The sequence below is a fragment of the Ascaphus truei genome, chromosome 19 (assembly GCF_040206685.1).
Source record: "Ascaphus truei isolate aAscTru1 chromosome 19, aAscTru1.hap1, whole genome shotgun sequence".
Classification (NCBI taxonomy): domain Eukaryota; kingdom Metazoa; phylum Chordata; class Amphibia; order Anura; family Ascaphidae; genus Ascaphus; species Ascaphus truei.
In genome coordinates this window covers 10,563,227-10,581,389 of record NC_134501.1, presented here as the reverse complement: position 1 = coordinate 10,581,389, position 18,163 = coordinate 10,563,227, and the positions used below count along the sequence as shown (strand labels likewise).

At 50.4% G+C, this 18,163-nt stretch overlaps 1 protein-coding gene across 1 annotated transcript; it reads left to right on the top strand.

Annotated features, from left to right (window-relative positions):
* The first annotated feature begins 777 nt into the window (after positions 1-777).
* On the top strand, positions 778-13,783 carry LOC142469834 (blastomere cadherin-like). The gene is made up of 14 exons (XM_075576507.1): positions 778-1,015; positions 1,610-1,762; positions 2,567-2,722; positions 3,067-3,211; positions 3,882-4,054; positions 5,204-5,332; positions 5,705-5,890; positions 6,736-6,980; positions 8,031-8,173; positions 9,009-9,233; positions 9,911-10,126; positions 10,509-10,642; positions 10,852-10,995; positions 11,842-13,783. Exons 1-14 carry the CDS (start codon positions 875-877, stop codon positions 12,043-12,045), a joined length of 2,394 nt encoding a protein of 797 aa, XP_075432622.1. The 5' UTR covers positions 778-874; the 3' UTR covers positions 12,046-13,783.
* The last annotated feature ends 4,380 nt before the right edge of the window (positions 13,784-18,163 follow it).

Sequence of the window (18,163 nt, the reverse complement as noted above, 5' to 3'; positions counted from 1 at the left end):
TCTTGTGACCTTGAGCCAAGTCTCCCTGTGCCTTTGGGCACCCACATCTAGATTGTAAGCTCTGCAGCGCCGGGACTCATTGTGCCTGAAAACTAATAGCTGTAAAAAGCTGCATACGCGGTGAGTGCCGTATATGGTAATGCTGCCGACATGTCGTTCTGAAACCTGTGCTTTGGCTCCTGTTTAGTGGGTGTTTGCAGGTCCTTGGAATTCCAGCTGTTTCTCTGGGAGCTGCTGAGTTCTTCAAGGTCACATCGCATATTTGGGCTGCTCTGCTTTTAACCCTTTCACTGAACGTTTTTATTCTGCTGGAACTGCCATGTGACCAGTACCCTCTAACCTCCCTAGCCACCTGTGGCAATCATACTGGCACGGATCTCACACTTAATTGCTACAGATATTCACCCAGTCGCACCCACATTAAGTATTCTATAAGTGGTGTACTAGGCTCCGTGCTAACTGGTTATTGACACTTTCGCTCTCATTACAAAACTTAAATTGTAAGCACTTTTGGGATTAAAAACTCATTCTGCTGGTCTGCAAATTGCGCCCTACAGAGTAGGGCGGCATTGTGGTGGGTGTCAGGTTATACAATAAAGAGGGTGACGGTGGGTGTCTCGTTGTACAGAGTAGAGCGGTGGAGTCTCATTGTACGTGGGGCAGCAGTGGGTATCTGGTTTCATGTTGGAGCGGTGTGCAAAAAGCTGGTTGCGTTGTGGCTGCTGTGTAACTGTCCTGACATAACTCTGTCCTGACATTACTGTATCCTGACACTACTCTGTCCTGACCTGCCTCCTCTCTAGTGAGCTTTGCTGACTGCACAGGGCGGAAACACGGCCTGTACGATGTGGGAGACTCGCGCTTTCGGGTGCTGATGGACGGCACTGTGCTGGTAAAACGTTACGCGAAGCTGCATGGCAGGGACACCAAATTCACCGTCAGCACCTGGGACGCTCTGGGACGGAAATATTCCACCACCATCACCGTGGTGAACAAGCGCCATCGTCCCGATGAGGTATGAACACCGGAGACCTGGGGAGGGAGAAGGGATAATCCGAGTGCCAGGGCAATTTGCCATGGCGCTAGATGGATGTCTATCTTTATGTAGAGCCCACAGCTGTACTTGGCACCAAAGACCATACAGTACAGGGAAGTATAATACAATAAGCTCAACAAAGTTAGACGGTAGGAAAGCATTTCTGCCCCGGAGAGCTTACGATCTAAGTGGTATGTTTGGGAAACTTGGTGACAACGGGTGTGGGAATAAGTGCAGTAGATGGTAGTTCTTTGCAGGAGTGACACTGAGACCATCTACAAACAGGCTACACATTTGGGACTCTTGCTTTTCTTGTACCTGGGCCTACCCACCTGTCATGGAGTGTGCTCATACTGGCATGAATCACACACTTTAATTGGTACAGTTATTTGGCCAGTCTCGCCTACATAAAGTTCTATAAACTGTGGACCAAGCCCAGTGCTTTATTAAAAGTAGAGTGCTCTGGTGGGTGACAGTTTAGGCCACTTTGTTCCTTCACTCAGCCTTAATGAATTGGATGGGGCGGGGTCCTGTCACCCTGAGGGGAGCACAATATTATGCATGTTACTGTAGGTGCAGGAAGCCCCCAGCAGATCTGCGAAGCTCCCAGTGATGGTGTTCCCCGAGAAACAGACTGGTCTGCAGCGGAGAAAGAGGGAATGGGTCATTCCTCCCATCCATGTGTCCGAGAACGAGAAGGGACCTTTCCCCAAACGCGTGGTGCAGGTACGTAACTGCGCCTGTAGTTTTAACACGGGGGTGGCTAACGCCTGTCCTCAACGGCCACCAGCAGGCCAGATATTGGGGATATCCCTGCTTCAGCACAAGTGGCTCAGTCTGACAACCACTGAGCTTCCTGTGCTGAAGCTGGGATATCAATACCTGGCCTGTTGGTGGCCCTTGAGGACTGGAGTTGGCCGCCCCTGTTTCAACTCTGCCTCCCTCCCCTGTGCAGACGTAATCTTTTTTTGGTCCTACCCATGAAAATGATGCAAACTAATAAATGTGTAAATTCTGCTGTGATTGATTCCTTTTTTGTTAAGTCACTAGTGACCCTAATCTCCAGTAAATCCCCTCTGTATTAAGGCAGACGCCCACATTGTAATGACACAGCAGCCACTCTGTCATCATTTTACCGCACCGGATTCTGTAGGGTTTCTATAGATCATTGGATCCTTAGTTTAACTCCGTTTCAGGTTCTGTTGATGTCCGTGTAAAGGAATACTGCCTTCTCAAAGCTATATACTCCTGGCAGTGTAAGCAGTGCTGTACATGGGCTCCTTATGCCTACAGAGCTTACATACTTGGGGCACAGGGATAGTGACTTGTCTAAGGTCAGAGTGCAATTCTGGTATAGGCACCATCAGGTTTCTCTGTTGGCCTAATGGCTCCCTTGCAGCCTGTGCTCTGGCTAGGTGTGGGGGGTGGGGGAGGAAGATGTCCATTCTGTGACCCCGGGGGTCTTGCCGTCTCCCTGCACAGAAGGGGGCGCTGATTTTCACACCCTTTTTTTTCTTCCCGCTTCCTCAGATTAAATCCAACAAGGACAAAGGACCCCGTGTTTTCTACAGCATCACTGGGCAGGGCGCGGACACCCCTCCCGAGGGCGTCTTCATCATCGAGAGGGCTTCCGGCTGGTTGAGTGTGACGCGGCCGCTGGATCGCGAACAGTTCAGCCAATATGTGGTGAGCGCGACGGTCACTCTACAGCAGAGTAACGAGTAGCTCTTGGCATTAGTGCACATTTCCGAGGCATGAATAAGACCAGAAACGAAAACGTTGGACTAGAACTCGTAGAAACTTTACAATGTGGGATAATGGGGTGGTTGTAGTTGATGGCGATCTGTACAGAATCGGATAGAAATGCTGGCGTGAAAGTTGACGCATGCAGCTGCTCGAAGATGGCGGGTGGGTTCTGGGTGGTGGAGGCAGACGTGGATCTGTATGCTGGAGGCACCGCGCAGTGTATAAGGTATATGCGTCGGCCTCCTGTGCTCTCCAGTTGCTCAGAGGGTTGTGATCTCGTTCAGCTCCTGTCTCATGCCGTGTCGGAAAACGGTCAACCGATGGAGGAGCCGATGGAGATAACCATTAAGGTGACCGACCAGAATGACAACCGGCCCAAGTTCACGGAGGAAGTGTTCAGGGGAGCGGTGAGGGAGGGAGCCCAGCCAGGTGAGGGGGGCGCACTGCAAAGACCTTGGTTCTGCGTTTAGAAACAGCTTCCTCTTTCATACTGTGCATTTAATGTAGTAAAATATGATGTAAAAAAACAATTTTTGTCCTCGTACTGCGCTTTTCGGGGAGGGGGAGGGGGAGGGGGGAAACGCTTTAAACAATTTCTGGAAATGCTGCTGCGTTCTCTCCTGCAGTCTGCTTCACACATCCAGCTGGTGTTGTGCACTTTGTACTTTACTCTGACACAGAATTGCTGACGTGGTTACCCCTTCTGGATAACTGAGATGGTAGGCACTGCATTGTCTAATGCAGGGGTTCTTAACTCTAATCCGCAATACTCATCCTATAATCATTTCAGGATTTTACTTTTGCTGTCCTCCGCTGCAAATATCCAAATCTGCCACCCTTGGGCACTTACGTGTGTGCCACCCTTAGGTAATTGCCTATATCGGCCACCATGCTTCTCCTTCATCCAGTGTCCAATGACTCCGTGAATGTCACCAACATGGCATCGCGTTGCCATGGTAACACTGTCTTGAAGTCTGCATTTGTCCATGGCATAATTTGACGCTCGGGTTTTGAAGGAGAGCACGGCAAATTTTGCTGCCTTAGGCCTGGGCTTAATGGGAAATCTGACACTGGCCGTCCTCTTACCTGTCCCTCGTAGGTACCTCGGTGATGTCAGTGTTTGCGACTGACGCTGACGACGAAGAGACCTACAACGCAATGCTCGGTTATTCCATCCAGACGCAGGTGCCTGAAGAGCCAGCGGCCAACCTGTTCGCCATCAACAGTGAGACCGGGGTCATCAGTGTCATCGCCAGTGGGTTAGACAGAGAGGTGAGACCCGGTGTTTGCAGGGTTCTGGCTTTCTGGCCCAGAGAAGCGCCGCTGCTTGTTATAAGGAGGCTGGATCTTTGGCGGAATATTTCCAGAGCTCCAATGTTTAGTGCGATCTAGAATCAGTTAGGAACTCGACAGGTTTGGGTTCTGTTGTGACCCAACTTCTCCCTGCTCAGTCCTGTAGCGGCACAACCCATCTTCTCTGTACGGTTATTATTGGTTAACCGGGTAGTTCCACCAAAAATGACCCATCTTGAACCTGAGCTCCGTAAAGCAAAGTACCAACTTTTTCGGTAGCGGTTCTTGATTTGAATGTTTTATTTAAAAGTGCCCCAAATTTGCAGTAATGTCTGCATGATGGCGCCTGTGGCTTATTCTTACTATGCCCGGCAGGCAGCACAGAGCTGTTGTCCATGCACATTCAGTGGTGTCTCAGTGGAAGGGGTTTTTCCTGGAACCAGGGTCACGAATGATGTATGAATAATTCCAGTTGGCTTAACTCATGCCTTCCCTCTTCCAAAGCACAAGTCCTTTTGTCTGTCTTAGTTTTATTGAGAGAAAATCACAGGAAGAAAGGTACTTGCAGATGTAGTGTGGGTAGAGAGTGCTTCTCTGTCTGAAGTGCAGTGTATCAAGGATGAGGCAGTGTAAAAACAGAAAGGCCTTGCTGGGGCAAATAGCAGGCAGGTACTCACTGAGACCAGGGTGAAAAGGAAGTGAGGGGCAAGGGTCACACTTTTTAAGTGAGACTATACTAACTGTCAGCAAGGACAGGGGGGTAGGAATAGCCCACACTCGGCTAGGAGATTGCAGGCAACCAACACTGACTAGGGCTGTGTAAACAACATGTAACAATGTTGCCTTTTCACATGCAGCTAGGACAGGGAAAATAGCAGGCAGCTAAGCTAGGGAGACATGAATCCCATGAGCTGCAAAGGGAGGCTGAGAAATGTAAAATCCTGTTCCACGACAGGGGTTGGCGCACATGGGTTTTGGGCGCATATAAAAAAAAAAAAATCTTAGCAGGAACTCCAGAACCAAACAATGTGTGAAATAAGACTGTTCTGATGTCCATTCCACGTCCACCATCTACTGGGGAGAGAGGTGCTTAGCCTTTGTTTTTGACCCAGTCTTCTTTCTGCACAGAGGGTGAGTGTGTACACGCTGACCTTGAAGGTTGCGGACTTGAATGGTACAGGACTGTCCACCACGGGGACCGCCGTCATCGAGATCACAGACGCCAACGACAACGCCCCAGTCTTCGATCCCAAAACGGTAAACCCAGCTGCCCTGAATCCTACAGCATTTGCAATGGTTGAGAAACACGAAAGTCCTTTACTTTAAGGGTGGTAGATGCAGGGGACAGTCTCCCAGTGCAGGGAACGCGGGGGGGCAAGTGCTGCGCTACAGAATGTATTGGCGCTCTGCAAATGGAGGGAGGGGGGCCCAGAGCATGTCCAATGTTGAGGACCTGTCCTCTTATGCTCTTTGTGGGGTTTCAGAGGGGAATAAGAATTATTCTGCAAACATTACTCTAACTTCCCGTGGAGTCTGCTTCGTGTTGCACATGCTACAGGGGTTAACCTTTCCGTTTGGGCCGGTACTGAACTCTGTGTGCTAAGTGTATGTGGTCTCTCTCCGTTACAGTACGAGGCGCTGGTGCCAGAGAATGAAGTGGGTTTTGAGGTTCAGAGGCTGTCTGTGACGGACCTGGATCAGCCCGGCACCGCTGCGTGGCGCGCGGTGTACAAGATCGTGAAGGGTAACGAAGGCGGCCACTTCACCATCGTCACCGACCCGGTCACAAACGATGGTATCCTGACGACCGCTAAGGTAGTGCGTGGCCTCCCACTTCTTACTATCCAGCTATTGCGAGGCCTGTAATCAAACTGCTGCTCTCTGTATAATGATTCGCTCGGATCTTTAAAGCAGCCGTGAAACCCTTGTTACGCGCCGCGTTACGTCCGCTCGCAGCTGCTTTGTGCTGCACAGCGAACATAAATGCTTCCTGTTGTGCCGTGCCCAGCTTGGATTGCTGCATCTTCTGACTCCCGCCTGACTTCTCTTCTCCTGCCTCCCCCCCCCATCATGGCCTCACTTTGCACCCTGTGTGAACGCTGCAGTAATTGCCCGTTAAATCTCTGCTGGTTTTGTTGGCAGGCACGGGGGGTTTTTGATTCGCAAAAACTCTTAGCAATAGGGAAATCTACCCTCCACTCCCCCCCCCCCCCCTCCACCCCAATAAACTCCCCCCTCCACCCCAATCCCCTGGTTGGTTTGTGTCCGATCAATACTTAACCTATATCAGCGGGGTTGAGGAGTTTGCAGTCTGCACCCTGCCTCCCATTCGAGGGGCTAATGGTGGGAGCCACTGTTGGGCTGAGCAGGCAAAGTGTGCCCCCGGCAAGAGGGAGATGAGGGGCGTTCCCGTGTGCCGGATAAACGCCAATCTTAGAGTAGCCGTCAGTGATTATAACGGGATACTGATTTGTTTCATTGCTATATGAAGCCAGTGTTGGATTCACACAGGTGTGATGTCACTCATTGTGCCATGTGACATCTTATGCTGGGACAGCATGCGCCTAGTTTTTTATATAGAATGCCTCTCCTCCCCGGTCTCTCTTGCTGCTGGCGATCTGATTTTGGGTTCTGATCCGTTTCGCTCTCCTCCCGCGCAGGGTCTTGATTTCGAAGCCCGGAAGCAGTACATTCTGCAGATTGGCGCAGAGAACGAAGAGCCTTTCACAGTCACGCTGGCCACGGCCACAGCCACGGTTACGGTGAACGTGGAGGATGTCAACGAGGCTCCCTTTTTTGTACCGTCCGTCAGCACGGTGGACGTGTCGGAGGACATCCATCTCGGGCAGGTTATCGGATCCCTCGTGGCTCAGGACCCAGACAAGCAGCAGAATCAGAAGATGAGGTAAACAATTGGACTGTAAGCTCCTCGGGGCAGGGACTCCTCTTCCTTAATGTTACTTTTATGTCTGAAGCACTTATTCCCATGACCTGTTATGTATATTATCTGTTTATTTGCTTAGCCCGTGTATTTCTACTGTGAAGCGCTATGTACATTAATGGCGCTATATAAAGACATACAATACAACTCCAGCCACGTGGTATATTCCACGTATCTGATCAGCAAACTCTCTGGAGTTTGCTTATACAAATAACACAATATACTTAAATACTTATTGTAGTATTGTACACTATTTATATAGCACCCACAGTATTCTCTGCACTTTACAGAAGCGTGTCCAGTACAGGAAATTCTAATACAATAAGTACAACCACGTCGGCTATTGGAAAAGGAAATCCCTGCCCCGGAGAGCTTACAATCTACGTTACATGATGTATACTCGCTGCGCGTTGTAGAACAGTTTTAACCCACTGGCTGCCATGTGCAAGCCACCCCTTGCCGAGTGATATAACCTCATGGCAGGCAGGCCCCCCCTGGCAGCAAAGGGTTGATGCATAAAACTGGGCTTTCTGCCTCTATTTGGATACACGAACCTTGGATTCTGCTTCTCTCGCAGAAAGTTACAGCACAAACTTTGGGATTCCTGGTATAGTTCTTGTGCTTTATTTAACCGTTCACTACAGGAGTGGAGACACCATCTACAGTGCAGTGTATTCCTGGTGTAATATACCAGCCAGGGAGCACTGCAGGAGTTGGGTTCTCGGTCTACTTTATCGACATGGGGTGGGTAACTCCAGTTAAGACCACCTCCTTGATATTCTGAAAACCTGACCTGTTGGTGGCCTTTTGAGGACTAGAGTTGCGCTCGCCTTAAATAGGCGCTTTACGTGGATGCCCGTCTTTCACCCCATAAACCTTGGATCCAGACTTTATAAACAGAGCTGTGCCACTTGATTCCTGCGGTTGCTGACTAGCCTCGGTGAAGGGCTGACTTCTCTCCCCCCTCCCCCCCCACGAGACTAACCTCTTCCTCTCCCACATCTGTACCCCCAGTTACAGTATCGGTAATGACCCTGCTCGCTGGCTCTCCATTAACAAGGAAACGGGGATAGTCACCAGCAACAGGAAACTGGACAGGGAGTCCGAGTTTGTGAAGAACAACACGTACGTCGTCATTATCCTGGTGACAGATGACGGTAATTATGATGCACTTTCCCTCAATAACTTGGAAATAAGAAGCGCAATCTAAATTCAACAATATTGGTGTAAATACAATGGTGCTGCTCAGTTTGTAGATGCTGTCCACATCTCTGTCCACATCTCTGTCCACATCTCTGTCCACATCTCTGTCCACATCTCTGTCCACATCTCTGTCCACATCTCAAAATTAAAAGTGAAATCGACAACAGATTGAGTAATTTCCAAAAGAGGGGTGCATGGAAACCCCTTGTTCCTCAGACTAACAATTATATAATAATATCCCACACTAATTGTGTAAGACGGTAATGGCATAAACCTTTTTTACTCATTGTCCGGAATGTACACAATCTGGAAAAGGGTATTGCCGCATGGCGCGGTGATGATGATAAAGACATGAAAGCTAGGGAAGAGAAATGCTTATCCACAGCTCAGAAGCGCGCACACAAATAACAGGGTGGTCACGTAAGATCGCGCTAAAAGCAAAAATCAGTAACGCCAGTATGACACAGTGCTCAACAACAAAAGTATACACAGAAAAATGTTGGGTTAGACCCCATCTACAGGCCAATTCCCACTAGTTTATGGCAACTGGCGTACTTCTTTGTGTGGAAATAGAACCCTAAATATAACTTTCTTAAAAACCAGCAAAAAGAGGATGTGCAGAATCCGGGTAGTGATGAGGGTTTCAGCCACTCGTGCCCCACGTGGCAGCCCAGCTTGCACCCCATGTCCCTTTTTTATTAATGATAAAGAGCCTTCAGTTGTTGGGCCTGGTTAGAAGAGCAGCGATATATTATTTATTTTTAATTTTGGTCTGTCCCTTCTCTGCAGGGGTTCCGGCTGGCACCGGCACAGGGACCCTCATCCTGCACGTGCTGGACGTCAATGACAATGGCCCCGTCCCCAATCCCCGTGTCTTCAGCATTTGCAACCAGAAGCCGGAGCCCCAGATACTGACCATCAGTGACGCTGACCTGCCACCGAACACCTTCCCCTACAGTGTGGATCTAATCCATGGGACTGAGGAGGCGTGGGCAGCTGAGCTCAACGACAAAGGTAACAAGTCTTTTGGGGGCTCGTGGGCAGTGTGCGCTGACCGTCCTGTGCATGTGTCCCTGAATACCCAGAGACTGGGGCCGATGCACATAGCAGCCTGAAACGGTCACTGCCAATGAGAGGTTCGCATGTCCCTCTAGTGCGCCGTGTGTAAGGGCGGTGCGCCGTGTGTAAGGGCGGTGCGCTGTGTGTAAGGGCGGTGCGCCGTGTGTAAGGGCGGTGCGTCGGGCTCTCGCAGCACACACTATCCGGAGGCTGGAACATTTTATTCTGTAATACTCTTTACGCTTTTTGCTGTCCCTGGTTACATTCTGGCTGCTCCTCACACCCCCTGTAATTGGTGACACCCCACATAATGACGACTGTGTAGTCTGTCCCGCAGCCTGACATCCGGTGCACAGAAGGGAAGCTCTCGGATTTTACCTTCAGCTGCTGCTCTCACTGATCTTGTGACCGTTGCTTAATCTGACCATTAACCCCTTCGTCCCCACGTGTTTCATGCACTTTTGAGACTGCAGGAGTTGGGTTACCTGCTCTTCCTTCCACCCTGCAGAGTATGCCGTTTATCTTTCCTACAGTGTGATCAGCACTATACATAAATCCTTCCACATTAAAGCGCGTTTTCCAAGCGGCTGTCTTCCTGACGGGTGTAACATTGTAGCGATGTCTTCCCCCAGGTAATGTGTTGATTCTCTCAATGACCAAGGAGCTGGAGAAGGGCCATTACAACCTCTACGTGCGGCTATTTGATGCACTGCACCGGGACCAGCTGACCGTGGTGAACGTGACGGTGTGCGACTGCGAGGGCGGCATGGTCCGTTGCAGTGAGCGTGTGGCTGCCATCCAGCTGCCCATTATACTGGTCATCCTGGGCTCCATCCTCGCTCTACTAAGTGAGTACTTTGGGGACAAGTCACCACTCCCAGTCCTGTTAGAAACATCACGCTGGCAAACGGCGGGTTCTCTGCCAGTTGTGTTTGCACTCAACGTCAGGGTCCCAAACCAACGCCCACATGCCACTGCTCGTGTTACCCGGGTCCTGTCCTATTACTCTGACTTAAAGAAAAAAACTAATTTCATTGCAAAATTCCAGCTAATCATGAACCACGTGAAAAATTGACGTTGAGTTGAAGAGAACACGCGGCTCTTCAAGTGGCTTATTTCTATGGCTGTGAATCTCACATGTTGGTCAGGCAGAGCTGAAGTTCTTCTCGACCTTACAGAATAGGGCAGCCCTGTTTGACTGTCACTTCTTCTTCTTCTCCTCTCCTGCAGTCCTCGTCCTGCTGCTGCTCCTCTTCCTGAGGAGGAGGAAGAAGGTGGTGAAGGAGCCTCTGCTTCTGCCGGAGGATGACACCAGGGACAATATCTTCTACTATGGCGAGGAGGGTGGAGGAGAGGAGGACCAGGTGAGGACAGGCGATCGGGGAGTTGGGTGGTTAAAAAAAAAAAAAAATGCTGACAGAAGAGAAGGGCAGGATGAAGGGTGAACCCATGGGGGAGAACTGGCGGACGAATGAGGAGAAATGGAGGGGCTTGGGGTGAGAAGGGAGGCCGAGGGCAGGATTGGGGTGGGGTTGTATGTTGGTACATATTGCTAATTGGCCTCCCTTGTCAGGATTATGACTTGAGCCAGCTGCACAGAGGCCTGGACGCTCGTCCAGAGGTCACGAGGAACGATGTGGTCCCCACGCTGATGCCTGCTCCTCAGTACAGGCCGCGGCCGTCAAACCCTGATGAAATCGGCAACTTCATAGATGAGGTGAGGAGATGTAACCGTGACCCGGTGTGTGGTGTGACTGACCCGGCGTGATGGGAGGAAAATAGAATTGATTTTTCTAAGAACTGTTTTTGTGGGGGGAATTCAGCAAGTTTATTTAATTTTTAATGGGGATGAAAAGCTTCATATAATTATAAATTGAGCTTTAATACATAATCAGACCTAAATCACGGTTTCTATGAGCTCTGGTATCTTTTTTTTTTTTTTTTTTGTAGGGAAAATGTGCCACTGTATAGAATATTGGTTAAAATATCCAGATTAAAATAAAATTGATTTATTTAAAAAAAAAAAAATTTTTTAAATTTAAATTGACTATTTTTATTTTTATTTTTATTCAGAGTCTGATTTTTACTGGGGACCCGCCCCTTCAGCATGTTTGGGGTGTAAAAGTTGGTGTCTGTATACAGCACAGGAGACACTGATCCCATGGAAAGGGTTAATTTCCAATAGATCCATTTCCTGAGCGGACATTGCATATTTCCCGAGCCGTCCGGAGCAGCTCCTGATGGGAAACTGCTTCTTAATGGATTCTTTGCTTCATTAAAAGCAGAAATTGCCCCTGAACGAGCTGACGTCCCTGACAGAAGCATTAGGCTGTCTCCTGAGCGGCTGCCGCTGCTTATCTTTAACCTCTGACTCCCCATGAAGTACATGGGAGTTTGGCTCTGCTTCAGACCCATTCCATCACTGCAGGAGTTGGGTTACTATCTGCTATAGCTGCAAGCTCTAGCTTTTCAAGTGTGCCTCTTAGTGTGAGAATACAAGTTTAACCTGTTAAATGCTTCCTTGTGTAGATTTGCTGCTGATTCCCCTGTCTCTCCTCCGCAGAACCTGCACGCTGCGGATAATGACCCCACCGCGCCTCCGTACGACTCCCTCCTGGTGTTTGACTATGAAGGCAGCGGTTCGGAGGCCGCTTCTCTCAGCTCCTTGAACTCCTCCAGCTCCGGAGACCAGGACTACGACTGCCTGAACAACTGGGGCCCTCGCTTCCGGAAGCTGGCGGATATGTACGGGGGAGATGAGGAGTAGTTCGCTGGGGGAAGAACTTCTTCTTTTTCTCCCTCTCTTCTTCCTTTCCCCTCCCCCCTACAGACCTACACACTCCCCGGTTCTGCCTTATGCACACGGATCTATAACTGAAACCTCCCTGCACTGGCCTTATCTGTGTCTAACATTTCTGGGGGGGTCTCTGCCATATGACATGCAGGTGCAACGTCCTGCTGCTCATTCCTCAGTTCCATGGTCACTGTGTGTGGTCTCTAACCAGATACAATGACGCCAAGAAATGCCTGTCTGGCAGAACTTGACACCTGAAGATGGCCTGCAGATCTGTGACCTAATGTGCCCTGCTTTCCCTCCTCTGAAGCTGACCACGTGAATGTGTTTTTTTGCATCCAGTGCCTTCCTCTTGCAGCTTCTCTGGAGTTTCTACCAAATATCCCTCTTACTTGCAGACCTCAGTCCTCCTGTAGCTGCTGTTGGTTGGAAGTGGCTTATTTTACATGTAGTGTTGGCTCAGGCTCATTGTACGATTTGGAGCTCCATCCTCCCCATCCATTGTCATGGACCATTTTACCCTGTTCACTGCCCCAGCAATGCCCTATATTGCTTGCGGGTATTTGCTTTAAGAATTTGGAAAGGCCAGAAACTCTGTAACCCTGTCTGACCTGCTGAGAACTCCTCTAAACACCGGAATAAAGTGATCTACAGCAAAGCCAGGCATTGAGGTGCCCCTCCCCAATACTCACAGCACCGATTCACAATGCGCCTAAAATTCACAATGCGCCTAAACTGTTTCCAGTGCCCCACTGGATTCGGTGGGATGTTCCTGTCTCCTGCACACGAGATGAGATTGGGGACAGTATGCAAAATGTATCCTAATGATTCACTTTAGTGTTTGCTTTTTGACAGAGCTGTTTTTATATATATATATATTTTGTTTCCTTAATGTGCTATTTATAGGAATAAAATTGTTTTGTATTTTTAGTTCTCCAAGCAAGACAAATCTGCTGTAATATAACCACATTTTATTAAAAGTGCCTTTTTTTTATTTTAAAGAGGGTTTCCTGTCTTACTGAGCGGGGTTCAGGTTTTAGAGCTGCAGGTCCATGTGGGAAACACCAGACTGTTTTAGATCCTGAATGTTGAAACAACTTGCATGTAAGCTATAAATATTCATAGGTTCCAGGTTTAAATGGTTAGGTAAAGGTGTCACTGCTCAATGAGGGGAACACCACAAGGGTTTGCAAGTTCAGTATAGGCTCAGTCGGAGACCTCGTCACATGTACAGAGTCCATGTGGAAGTTATGGCGTCGCACAAACCATCTTAACTCGCGGGTCATTAAAAGCCACCCACCTGCAGAGACCAAGAGAAGGTGTGTGCAAAAACCCAGCAAGACGGGCAATGGTCCCATGGACAATGGGTGCTCAACTCCAGTTAAGTCTCACCCCTCCCCCCCCCCACCCCCCAAAAGAAACTGGTCAGGTTTTCAGGATATCCCGAGGGGGGGCACTTGAGTACTGGCATTGAGCACCCCTGGGTTAAATGGAGCTATTACTTAAACTTTGCACAAGTAGACATATTTAAACAAATTGGGGGTGGGGCTTTCAACCTGGATTTTAAATCTTGTAGTGCTGACTGAGCCCCCAAGGTGCTTGTAAAGTAATAAGTTGCTGGTAAGCTTGAAGTTTGTGTTTCTAAAGGAATGTACATGTTCATATTTTTTACAAGATACAAATAAATTAAATGGTTTTAAGGCTGATTGAATCCTTTCTATGGAGTTATTTTAGGAATGATTATTTTACTCTCCACTACCCACTTTAAATCCCATGTGGGTAGTCTTTGGTATTCCCACCCAGTGCTTTTGGGTTGTACCCCTGCGGAGCTGTAAGGTTCTGTCTCCTAGTCACTAGGTCCGAGGTGGGCAACCCAATCGCCACAAGTGGTGAATTGGCCATGAACGTGGCGTATTTGCGTTTGCCAGCTCCCGCAGTAAAAAAAACTTTTTTTTCTGGTGGCGTGTGCTGGTTTCTGCTTTCCGAATGAGTCATTGATGCAACACAGCCATCCAATACCCCCCCCCCCCCCCCCCCTGCCTTCAAGGTCGGGTCTAGACTCCAACTGAACTGTGTTTTGTTTTTTTGTTTTTTATGGGAGCTAAAATTTGTAGTGACACAAGTAAACGAAAAGCGTGGCGTGGCGATTTTCACTTCTCATTCGCCACAGCTGTGGCTACATTGAAAAATATGTTGCTTACCGCTGCACTAGGTGAAACTTCTCTATCGGGTCACTTCAGTGTTAAACATTTTGGAGAAACCACTTTAATTAGCTGTTAATGTTATCTACATGTGACTGATAGATCAATAATACTGGTCCAAACTGGCGTTTAGCGGGCATGGGAAGTATGACTGCGGGAGGGCAAACATCGCATGCTCGGCGACAAGTCTCTCACCATGAGTATCTCATGGTGTGTTGGCCAAATTGTGGTGGTCTCTGCCAGGCGGCAGTAATGCCATTTATCAGAGGCACACCCCTGATTTGCTTGAGTGTCTGATGTTGCCCGGGGCAGGCATTTAATATTTGCACACGCGCCTTCAGCAGCTGTAAGTGAGACTGAAGGTTTCGAGTAATCCCAGCAGGGGGGGATCCGTTCCCGTGTACTGACAAAAAAGCCTTGGATGTTTGTGACGCAACACACTGCCATACCAGGAGTTTGTGTTGTACAAACGTCATGACACCAGAGGCTGTGTGAGGAGCACCTGCTGCTTGTTTTGTGGTGGGATTTTTCCTCCTATTACCTGAAGTGTCCCTTCTGACAATCTAATCCCCTGACCTTTGGGGACCCCTTGGTGACCGTGCCGGGTTCATCCTAACTCTTGTAGATAATTAAACTTCAATGACCAGTGACATTGTGACTTTCTGCTCCGGATCTGCACTTTTTTTTTTGGGGGGGGTGTCATCACCAGCATCAAAAATTAGTCTCAGGAAGCCGGGGGTCACTGGAGGATGGGGAACCACTTACCATCTCAAGGGGGCACTCTTCTCTCCCCTCAACTTGTACAATAAAAATAAAATGAAGATTGCTAATGATTGAACTAAATCCATAATAACTCTAATCTGCTCATTTCTTTTGAAGGTTGGGGGAGTCTCTACTTCCAGAGGAAGCTTAACAAATGGCAAAAGCCACCCCCGGCCCCCCCAAACACAAAGTAACTCCATGTTCTGCTATGTGCCAACAGCCACCCTGGCTATTTGGTCCCAAAACACACCCCATCCCTGGAAGGAAGGAAGGACACTGCCAGGGGGCCCGCCCGAGCCATGTATGACACCGCCTTCCCCATAACCACCAATTGGGGAGGGACGTCCACCCGCCCCATATGGAGCCAACTTTACCTGGGTCCCCGACCCATCTAAAGATTACTGCCACGCTGCAACAGCAAACGTGGAACCCAAATTCTTGGGAGGGCGTGACCAACCAGGTCCGGGTGACTAAGAGGTAGGTGCAACCTTTGTCCCCTACCTACAGTATATACCCTTCAACTCCTCTCCCCCCCCCCCCCCCCTGTGTGGCAGCAGACATGCTGCGCTTTCAGTCTAGGCCCTGAGCCTTCTTCTTTAGTCCTAGCCTAGGAGGGAACGTGTGGGGATGAGATGTGGGAAATTAACCTGGTTTCTTTGAAGTGTAACAGGAGGATTTGGGGCCAGGAATTTAGGTGTGGGGGGTTCCTCCTCTGAGCTGTTTGTGTTATATGGGATATCTGGGATTCTCGCCTGACTGGTTTTAGGGTCGGATTCAGGGGAGTTTGCCCTCCCCCCCCCTGTGAGCAGGCAGAGGACTCAAAACATGCAACCATTCTGGGGAGAGGTGTGAAATTATCGTGATATAATAGGACAGGGACATTTCAGTAAAAAAATGTTCCTTTAGATTGTAAGCTCTCAGGATCAGGGCTCTCGTTACCTTGTCTCTGTCATTCTGTTTGTCATTTATATCATTCTGTTCCCTCCATTGTAAGACGCTGGGGAATATGTTGGCACTTTATAAATAAAGGATAACAATTGTCTGGAAGCTTTCCCCACTTGCCACTTAGATTGTAAGCTCTTCGGGGCAGGGACTCCTTTTCCTCTTGATACTTTTATATCTGAAGCTCTTATTCCCATTATTTTATATTATTGTCACGAGTATTACTGCTGTGACACGCTATATAAATAAAGATATACGTACAGCATGGTGCTGACTATACAAAACGCTGTATACAAAGGTCTGCCGCAGAAGGAGTGTCTTCCCCAAAAGGACATACAATCTAATTTTGGTGCCTCGGGCACTGGAGGAGATAAAGTGACCGCTCGGGGGCACACAGAGAGCTGACTCTCGGATCTGAACTCCGCGTGTTACATAGTTACACAGTAGATGAAGTTGGAAAACAAAGACGTGTCCAAGTTCAACCTATGCTAAATTTAGACGACTTGTCACTTGAAAGTCAGTGTTTTCAACACCAAGCTCACAGTCTAAGGCTAAGGCCCCGCTCCCTCAGTCAGCGCGCCCGCACTGCAGACAGGCGGCGCGCTGACAGGCAATTGACCGCGATATGCGGTCTGTAGGGAGCCGGGGAGGGGGGGGGGGGCTGGTAAAACTTTGCCAGGTCTGAGATCGTGGTGCCGTGGTGCCGTCCACCCCCACACGCACGCACGCACGCACGCACACACACACACACTTTTCCCCCCGCAGCTCCTTCCCTGCTCCCCTCCCAAGCCGCCTCCCCTCCATAGCGCCTTCCCTCCCCCACCCCATCAGAGCTGCAAATCACTAGGAGCTTGCAGCATCGGCCGGCTGACGCGTCACAGCACGCAGTCAGCCAAGTAGTAAGGAGCCAGCGGGGACCTCCACACTACAGGAAAGGGGCTGGTGGCCCGCTGCCGGACGCAGCGGGACCAAAGCCTAAGGCTGCGTCCCCGCTAGCGCTGAGCGGGCGGTGCTTGCCGAGTTTACTTTGTACAATGTGAATTCTCACATCCCCGCTCACGCGGCGCTCGTGCGCAGGCACGTACGCTCTCCCAAGCTTGGCACTTGGGAAGTAAAAAAAAAAAGTGTTTGAAGCTCGCTCAATAGGCCCCCCATGCAACCCCCCGCCCTCCCTCGCAAAATTCGCAGGACACCCGCACTCATGCTTGGGAGTTGGTGACGTCACCACTCGAGCGTGAGCGCGGTAAGCATCAGCGGGGACTCAGCCTAAGGCCTTGCCCCCGCTGGCTACTGCAGCGCCCGCTGTGGCGGACGCTGCAGGGACGAGAGCCCTCCCCTCAATGGCGCCGGGCCCGCTGCGAGGGGGGGGGCCGCAGCTTTGTGGCAAGAGTTGCTCCTACTCTCTATAGAATTGAGAGCAGGACTCGCGACGGAGCGCTAAGCCACGCGGTTCAGCCAATGAGGGCGAACCTGCCGGGTGACGTCATGGCCGCGCCCCCGTGACAATGACGTCACGGCGCTGGTTTGCCCTCATCCAAGCATGAGCAAGCTCAGCGCCAGCGGGGACAAAGCCTAGCTGAGTCCCCGCTGGCGCTGAGCTCGCTATGCGCTTGGCGCGCTTACCTTCTTCAATGTGGATCAGCACATCCCCTCTCCCGCTGTGCTCGCGCGCTCATGCGCGTGCACACACGCTCTCCCGCGTGCACACACGCTCTCCCAAGCGTTGTGCTTGGGGAGACAAGGGAGAGATACTTTCGTGCTGAGAGCAGGGTCACATGACCCTGCTCTGACAAATGGGAAGAGAGGGGGCGTGTTCTACTCTCCTGTCACACACACACTGACACTGAATTCAAACGGACAGGGAGGGGGCAAACGGACAGGGGGGGAGGGAGGGGGCAAACGGACAGGGGGGGGGGGAGGGGGCAAACGGACAGGGGGGGGGAGGGGGCAAACGGACAGGGGGGGGGGAGGGGGAAAACGGACAGGGGGGGGGGAGGGGGCAAACGGACAGGGGGGGGGGGAGGGGGCAAACGGACAGGGGGGGGGGGAGGGGGCAAACGGACAGGGGGGGGGGGAGGGGGCAAACGGACAGGGGGGGGGGGAGGGGGCAAACGGACAGGGGGGGGGGGAGGGGGCAAACGGACAGGGGGGGGGGGAGGGGGCAAACGGACAGGGGGGGGGGGAGG